At 36.3% G+C, this 8,554-nt stretch overlaps 2 protein-coding genes across 2 annotated transcripts; one reads left to right on the forward strand and one right to left on the reverse strand.

Annotated features, from left to right (window-relative positions):
• Positions 1–4,825: 4,825 nt before the first annotated feature.
• med9 (mediator complex subunit 9) lies at positions 4,826–6,610 on the forward strand. The gene is made up of 2 exons (XM_055035832.1): positions 4,826–4,923; positions 6,164–6,610. The coding sequence occupies exons 1-2, from the start codon at positions 4,844–4,846 to the stop codon at positions 6,387–6,389; spliced, it is 306 nt and encodes a 101-aa protein (XP_054891807.1). The 5' UTR covers positions 4,826–4,843; the 3' UTR covers positions 6,390–6,610.
• Positions 6,611–6,859: 249 nt separating this feature from the next.
• On the reverse strand, positions 6,860–8,126 carry LOC129363627 (dexamethasone-induced Ras-related protein 1-like). Its single transcript, XM_055035833.1, has 2 exons — positions 7,812–8,126; positions 6,860–7,697 (listed from the first exon to the last, which is right to left on the reverse strand). The coding sequence occupies exons 1-2, from the start codon at positions 8,080–8,082 to the stop codon at positions 7,174–7,176; spliced, it is 795 nt and encodes a 264-aa protein (XP_054891808.1). The 5' UTR covers positions 8,083–8,126; the 3' UTR covers positions 6,860–7,173.
• Between the last annotated feature and the right edge of the window lie 428 nt (positions 8,127–8,554).

The following is an 8,554-nucleotide window of genomic DNA, read 5'->3' on the forward strand; positions in this document are numbered from 1 at the left end:
TGACCCCATAAGTTGATCAATATTTTTAATATTTGCTTGATGATTTTGATTATTGCATTTGACAAAAATGAAATGTTTACTGCTGCTTCATAAATGGTTATTGTTTTGTGTTTTTATGGTGTAAAAACCATAAAGTATGTTTATTCAGCATTAAACATACTGAACTGCTTTGTTGAAGAAGTGAACCTGACTTGAATTAACTTAACTTTAATTCAGTCCAACGTTTATTCCTCAGATCTAACCTCGCGTAATTATGCTCACCATTTAAAAACAGCCAGTTTCATAACACAAATCCTGGGTAATGAGTTTCAGTGACCAGTTTTTTTTTTTTCTTTTACAGAAAAATCAGAGGCACAGTCTCAATGAAAACCTGAAGAGAATCCTTGTACCCTCTTGGCGGAAGATAATTGGATTCAGTAGTTAAAGGCTACCACCTAGTGGATGTTAGTAAGGTCGCCATAACGAGGCATAAACGACAAATTTAGTCACTATTGTCTCAGTTTGAAATGACAAATCTTAAATAGCAGCACTCTCTAATTTCTGGAATAACCTGCATAAAATGAGCGCTTTAACTTTAACAGAAACATTTATTGTGGTAAAGATATCACTAACAACTGAGTAGCATATTAATGTTCAGGTGATTAAAAGTAAATCCTAAATTTACAGTACAATAAAAGACCTTTAGATACAAGAAAGATACTCAGAATAGAATACTGTTTGGAAGTTATAACTTAAATGTCAGATGGTTGGAAAATGAAGTAAACTGGGAATATTTCAGTTATTGGCCTCTATTTAATTCACAACAAATTTTTACTACCATATCTGTATTATATGTCAAAGAGGGGCATACTCTGGGAAAAGAAACAAAAACCAAATAAATAAAAACATAACAGAAAAAAGAAAGAAAGTGTTGAAATGCTGTTGTTTTCAGGTTTTTTCACTTGAGGGCAGTGTGAATCTAGTTAAAATTTTGGGCTACATAAAAAAGAGCATAAAAAAGAGCATCCTTTAGTTTTTAAATAATGTGTCAATTTTATTTTACTTACAGTTTTTTGTAGTCCCCAAGTTGTTGTCAGTCTGCAACAAGAAGTTGAAAAACTACTTTGACTTTGTCTGGACACATCGATTTGTTGTGTGTTCTTTCAATCATTGGTCACTCACGCCCACATTCATTGGCTACTCATTGTTCATAATACAAATCAGCATAAAACAAGTTATTTGGCAACCTTTACGTCCTTTAAATATAACCTGAATAAATATGTTTTAATCAATCTCCACATCTTTCTGCAATGACATTTACTGATTAGATTGAAGCTGACATTTCTTATTTCATGTTTTTGAGTAAAATTTTCCTAACCACACCCAACAAAAGTTCGCTCCGGGAAATATGCTGGAAATATGCTGTGTGTGCCTGTGTGTGTGTAGGTGCGTGTGTGCGTGTATGTTTTGTTATTATTATTATTTACTTATTTTACTATGTAAGAAGAAACCAAAGCTGGAGTTTGGGGTTGGTTAGCCTGAAAACGTGGAATGAATAACAAAACCTGATGAATCTTCTATGTAATGTTTTTCATTGTGATTTTCCAGGACAGAGAACAGATGAATCCCTCTTGTCAATATATTTTGTTTGTCAAATAATGTCTTTGAAGCAAAAAAACAGCCCATCTGGTATTTAGAGTCAGAATGAATGAAATATAAGAGACAAAGTATCATAACCATAGTGTATAGTGCATTCATACAGGCTGTAACTTTTCACATATTGTCAAATTACAACCACGAACTTCAATATCCATTTATTCATCCATCCTTTCTCTGTATCATGTAAATCACTTTGAACTACCTTCTTGTTGAACTGTGCAACACAATAAAATCCTCACAGGTTTGCAGCCATCAGGCGAGAGGTAGAGCACAATCTGGTCAGTTCATCAGTTCATCACAGGGCATCATAGAGACACACAGGACAAGGAACCATACACACACAACATTTTATGTGTAGGCTAACACAAACTGGTACATATTTTTAATTTTGAAAGACAAAGATGGTTGTCTGTCTTGAATTGCTTGGAGTAATTAACAACAAAAGAGCCTATTGTTGCCGTTGCAGGTTTTTTTAAGACTTATACATGTATATACAATAGATCACAAAGGAAACTTCTTTTCAGATCACATAACTGGATTGCAAAATCTGCTCAAGAAAGATTTTGAAATGATTTCTTCACATTGTGCCTTAATAGACCGAAGCAATCACAAACCATGAATGTATGAACAAGAGAAAAGTTGAATCATGATATAAATCAGTGGAGAATTTTGTTAACTAATAAAGCCTAAGTTTGAAATCTGTGGTGATGAGGTTGAATTATTTTTAATGACTGAACAGGAAACTTGACCATCTTACTCTATAAATACTGGATATTCACTCAAAATAAAATTAAGTTCATATCTACAATCAAGTGTTTACAAAGTACTAGATTGTTTTGAATTTGTCACATAGGATGCATTTAATTGAAATAGTCCAGAAAACAACATTTAAACAATGATTTCAATAGCGTATAACATCAATGATTGGCTGCATCTTTCATATAGAGAAGTGTGCTAAAATTAGCCAGCATATCGTGAGACAGGACATCTGCATATTGCTGGCTGTCACCCAGAGATGCTGGGATATGACCCATCTGCTGGAAACTGTCAGCTGCTCTTTCACGTCATTACAAGGGGTGGGCAGGGCAAGGCCAGTCACTTGGGGAGTGCAATGGATGGGTTCAAACGGAAGTCTCTCAATGTCACGCAGGCCAAAAAGTTATCCAAAACTCCCCCGATAGTCATAAGGCCTTCTAGGAGCTGCATGTGGGACATTTTCAGAAAGATATTTCACTTTTACTCAAATATGGGAAATTCTGTCAGGGGCCAAAACACGAACCACAAATAACCATAGAAAGCATACCTTTTTAAAAGGGATTTTAAATGTACATTACAGTACTGTAATAATTACAATGACTATGTCATAAATCATGTCAATATGCATTCATTCAAGTAAACTTCTGTCACTTTTTTAAAATATATGTCTCAAATTTTACAGAATAGCCAACAAAAAGTAGTGTGTAACTGAAAGGAATACAAAAAGTTTTGACAAGGAAAAAACTGAAAGGTGCGGAAGGTATATTTATTCAGCTTCTTCTAATCAAACACTTATAAAAACAAAAGCTGGCTGACTAAGATTTCAACGAAAAAAAACAAATAATTCCTCCTGCACGTATTGTTTCTTGAGTTGAGCCAAGTTTGGTGGAAGTAAAAAAGAGACCTGGAGGGATAATATGGATATGAACAGAATGTGTTAATTGATGATAAATAAATACAAAAAAATCTTTTCCAAATGCCATTAGAGACCTCCTGTGTATCTATTTCAGGATTCAATCAGAAATAGGTAAACAGTATTACAGTGTCTACAGAATCTCTGCTTCCTGAGATAATCTGCTTCAGCTGCACCTTGTCATATTGAAAAGATGACATTCAATATGACATCAGATGTCATATTGAAAACATCATAGTAAACAGAAAGCATACTTTTTTTAAATTTTGAGATCAGAGATAAAATAAATAGAATAAATACAAATGACAATTTAAAACAGATGAGAAACCAAGTAAAACAAAAAACAAAACAAAAAAACATGTAAGCATGACCTAAATAAATCACGTCAACTGTCTGTAGAATAGACATATTTTACAACATAGTGCCACCTGAGAGACTAGATTTGCTCTTTTAACATGTGCTAATGTTTTAAAGTGTGCATGTTTCCACAGAGCAAAGAGAAGATATTGTTGCCTATACTAAACTCTTTGTAAAGTTGTTAATTGCTTAGCACAAAACATTACATTTGAGACTTTTTGCAAACAACTGGGGAAAAAAATACTTTTTATGTCACCTCTAAGAAAAAATATGTGGAACACAAAAAGTGAGAACCCTATGGCTTATATGTAATTTGCCTTCCCCCATGATCATTGTTCGGAAATAAAATCGGAACTAAGGACACCATTCTACTTAAGTAGGATAAGAAATCATATACAGGAACACAATTTTATGGTTTAATAGTTCTGGTGTGTGAAGCTATTATATTTAAGACGACTGGTTATTATTAAGCATGCATTCAGGACACGTGACAGTATCACAATCATAAATTGAGCCATTTAAATCTGACTTACAATCCACTTTGTGATACTGAAAATGATGCAATTAGATTAGTATGTCTAGAAATATACTAATATATACATTGATGGTGAATTAATTTGTGTTTTATTATTTTCTGGGTCAGATCATTGGTGAACTGTAAGTTCACTGTAAGTTCTTCTACTGATGTGTCGCTCAAGACTGAGCCAACGCATACGGCTGGCTGCCCGTCTTTTGCGCCTAATGCTGAATGATGTTGTTGTGCATTTTAGGGTATTATTAACCACATTGCTTGATATTGCTTTAAGGCTTTCATTAAAGATATTAATAGACCGTGAGGTACAATAATATAGTGAGATCAGACAATAAGCTTAAAAAAAAGGTTGGAGTTTGTGTGGAACGAAAACAGTTTCGGTTGGAGGGTTGGTGAAATCAAATGTGACAGTTTCTATATACACTCATTTAATATGAAAATTTTACGTCGAAAATTATGTTATCAAAATATAAAGCATTTTTAAGCATACTCAATGAAACAATAAAGAAAAATCCGTTTGGGAACCGAAAGAATCAACTCGTTTGTGAACTGAGAGCCAAATGAGTTGGATCCTAGACAAGAGCCGGATTCCCCATCTCTGATGTCAGCAGACCGTAATGTGACGAGGAAAAGCTGCGCAGCGAACGATGGCGGTGTCTCAACCGAGGATGGAGAAAGACGGCGAGGATTGCTCTCTTTTGCCTTTAGTTCACGAAGTTATCAAATGGTAAGAGCAAGGTGACATTGAGAATGTGCTTGCTGTGTATGTAAACACTTGTACACCTTTACTCTTCACTCCGTCTGAAAGAAAAGAACATTTTCGTGGCGTTTCAGAGCATACATACTGATGACCTGTTAGCTAAAGCTAACATCACTGCCTTTCGCATGGAAATGTAACGTAGCAAGTATCATCTCGCCACAGATTTTGGGCTTGTGTAAGGCAATAAAGGTCGTTTAGATTCGCATATGTCTGGCTAATTTTGGAGCACTTGTTTATTTGTCATCATCGCATATACAAACGAAGTGACTGTGGGAAGCGCGACTTGTAGGGTGCAATATTAATATTAGTACTGCGCTGGAAAGCAATGGTTTGCCTCTTTGTATCTACTGCAAACACACCTCAGTTGAATCATCTCAACAAGTAAAAGAATATTATTTGTCACTGCAGCTGCTCTTTTGGCTCGTAAGCACAGCTGTTGCACAGTGATTCAGTTTTTTGTCAAGTTTGTCAGAACATTTTGAAGACTCAAAAATGTTAAATAGCAAACATCACGTAATATATTACTGCTATTTAGAGCAGATCTACTTAACAATCTATTCACTGCCATCAAAATAAGTCTAATGATATATTGTCAGTTTAAAAATCACAGTGTTATTAATAGTTCCAGGGTTATTGTAGATTATGAATCTACAAAACCTGTGGGGGAAACTGACAAGGTTTTGAATTTTATTCAAATCAAGATTCAATGCCCAAAGACTTGTTCCACCATAGACCAATGCTGTCTTTTTGATGTCGGATGTCTTTTGCCATCAAGTTTATAAAATGAATTCAAATAGTAAATACATTTTACTTTGACACATTTGTATATTGATTAAATAATTTCAGGAGCTTTTAATTTTACTTTTATTTGTTGGAGTGTAACTTTATTTGACCATAAATCAATTTTTTTGCCAGCAGTTTAAAAAAAGTAAGAGAAAATACAAATTCCTTCAGTGTATTAAAGATTCAGTCAAACCTCCTATTTTGGGGTAATGGCTTTGATGTTGTTTTAAGTGTTTCAGGAATTTAGCAAGTCTTAGGCCTCTATGCTATTAAATATCATTTTCATTTTTAAGCCCCCGGTTTTATCTGGACTACATTGAACAGATGTTTAGAAGTTACTCTTATAAGAAGCTCTCAGGTTAAAACTGTAACAGATTGATATATAATTTTTGTTTTATTTTACTTTTGTCTTTGTCTTTTCAAGCATGGACAAGGATAAGGACGGCCAGGATGTTCATCAAGAGCTGATAAAGCTGAAAACAAAGATTCAGAAAGCTAAGGAGCAAATCTCCAACATGCCTGGGATAGACAGCAGTCCACAGGAGCAGCAGCAGCAGCTGGCCACTCTGAGAGAGCAGGTGCGCACCAAGAACCAACTGCTTCAGAAATACAAAAGCCTATGCATGTTTGATGTCCCCAAAGCATCATAACACTAGTTAGGTTGGACTGGACTTCACAAACTGGAGGGGAAAAATAAATTGAAACTCAAGCTGGTCAAGGACATGGCATACATGGCATTTGTTTCCTGCATTGCACGACAATTTTGAGGATCATTAGTTATTTTATTATTTTTGGTTGTGTTTGAGTCTATAGATTTTGTTTGAATTTTCTAATCTTTGTTTTTTGTATTAAAACAATTTTGAAAACCTTATCTCGCTGTTGTTATTAACATAATCTTCTACCACTTGTGAGTTACTGTATTTATTGTCAATAAATCCACTGTTGGCTCAAAATTAAAGTGCCTAAATGTTAAGGAAGGCAAGGCAGTGAATCTGTTTTAAAAAAAATAGAAATTCTTTAAACAGTACATAATACATTGTGTTATGCATGAAATTAAAAACAAGGGAAACAAGAGGCTAATAAAAGTATCAAGTGTTTTATTTTCTCTTTATCCAAAAAATATTGACAAGGACATGATAAATACATGTGTATACATTTTGTTCAACATTCAAAGTGCCATTCCACGTGAGAACAATGGCAAAATGTAAACATTTATTCCCTTCAACGCTGCTTTTGGAGAGACAACCCAATCACATTTGCAGCATTTCCAGAGCATCTACTGCACCGCGTCTCGACCTCTTTTTGGATCAAACAGTCTCCAGTTTTTTTGTTGTTTTTTTTTTTTCTATTTGGTCTCGTGTTTTCTCCAGCTCGTCTGATTTGTATGTATTTATTTGGCTGCAAGAGTTTCGAGCAGTCTATTTGGTAAAGACGTCAGCAAATAATGCAGCCTTTCTCTTTGGTCTGGCTGCCACCTATTGCTTTCTCTTTAATGTACATTAAGTCACTGTGCACACTTGGTCTGCGCGCAAACGGCGCCACTATCCCGTAAGCGTTCCCATCCTTGCACCTCTTATTCCTGAACGACTTTCTGTGCAAAACGTCGCAGTTCTGCAAGGAAACCTTGCAGTGTCGGTCGGGGCTCATCTCGTTGGGCAACTTGGCCATGGTAAAGAGCGTCTGAAACATCTGGTCGACGTTGGTGTTCTTTTTTGCAGAGATCTCAAAGTACGCACAGTGCTCGTCCCCCCCGACCAGCTTCTCGATTTCTTCGTCCTGCACTTCTCTGTAAAAGTCCCGGTCGCACTTGTTGCCGCAGATAACGAGCGGGACGTCCACTTTCTCCTTAGTTTTGTTGCGGAGGCAGGACTTAGTGTCGTGAATTTGGCGCTTCAGACGCTGAACCTCTTCGAACGAGTCCCTGTTATCCAGACTGAACACCAGGATAAAAACATCACCTGCAAAAAACCAAAATACAAAGGAACATGTTTTAATACCAAGAAGAGTTCACAAAATCAAATCTAGACCACCGAACAGAGTAATTTGGATTTTTGATTTGACTCTAAACTCACCAGTGAGAATCGAAAGTCTCCTCATTGCAGGGAACGGATGGTTTCCAGATGTATCCAGGATGTCCAACTGGTAAACCTCCCCTCTGATGCTGTAGAACTTTCTATGAAAGTCTTCAATAGTCGGTGTGTACTGGTCATCAAACTTCTCGTTGAGAAACCTGGAGATAATGGCCGTCTTTCCAACTTTAGTAGAGCCCAGAATCACCATCCTGTGGCAATTCTTGGCAGGAATGTCAAAGTCATTCTCGGATTGAGACATTTTCTTAATCATAGCTGCAGCGATGTTGCACCCCGTCTTCAGCGGTGCCTTGTCAGTGCGGGGATGGGAAAGGTCTGAAGCTGAGACGGGCTGCTGGCTGAGAATTTATTGGAGAAGATCGCCGCGCCTCCATTGCGTCATGCGTCACCCTAGCATCATAGGAGCAAGAGCGAAGAGCGGCAATCACAATGTTTAGTAAGGCTCCGGTTTTGCGTCAGTTCTGCCTATATCAAAATAAAAAAACTGGTCAGACACAAGCTTATGTTTTCATATGCATGTCACCGAGTTTGAAAATCACCGACAATTTGGTTTGTTTCAGCATTTATTGAAAGTGTTTAATTTGAATGGATTGGATTGGGTTGGATTGACAGTATTGACAGCATTTCTATGTATAAATTGAATTTTGCCTTGACCTTGGCAGAAGAGCAGGGTCACTAAAACCCTGCCTTACTAATATAAGAAAAGTAGGGTTTCTAATAAAGAG

Source organism: Poeciliopsis prolifica, unplaced genomic scaffold (assembly GCF_027474105.1).
Source record: "Poeciliopsis prolifica strain line A6 unplaced genomic scaffold, Auburn_PproV2 SCAFFOLD010, whole genome shotgun sequence".
NCBI classification, from domain to species: Eukaryota; Metazoa; Chordata; class Actinopteri; order Cyprinodontiformes; family Poeciliidae; genus Poeciliopsis; species Poeciliopsis prolifica.

Bases quoted from the DNA above. Each gene is read 5' to 3' on its own strand.
- med9 (XM_055035832.1), top strand. From the start codon at position 4,844: ATGGCGGTGTCTCAACCGAGGATGGAGAAAGACGGCGAGGATTGCTCT. The intron at 4,924-6,163 runs GTAAGAGCAAGG...TGTCTTTTCAAG, and splicing joins GTTCACGAAGTTATCAAATG to CATGGACAAGGATAAGGACG.
- LOC129363627 (XM_055035833.1), bottom strand. From the start codon at position 8,082: ATGATTAAGAAAATGTCTCAATCCGAGAATGACTTTGACATTCCTGCC. The intron at 7,698-7,811 runs GTGAGTTTAGAG...GGTTTTTTGCAG, and splicing joins GAGACTTTCGATTCTCACTG to GTGATGTTTTTATCCTGGTG.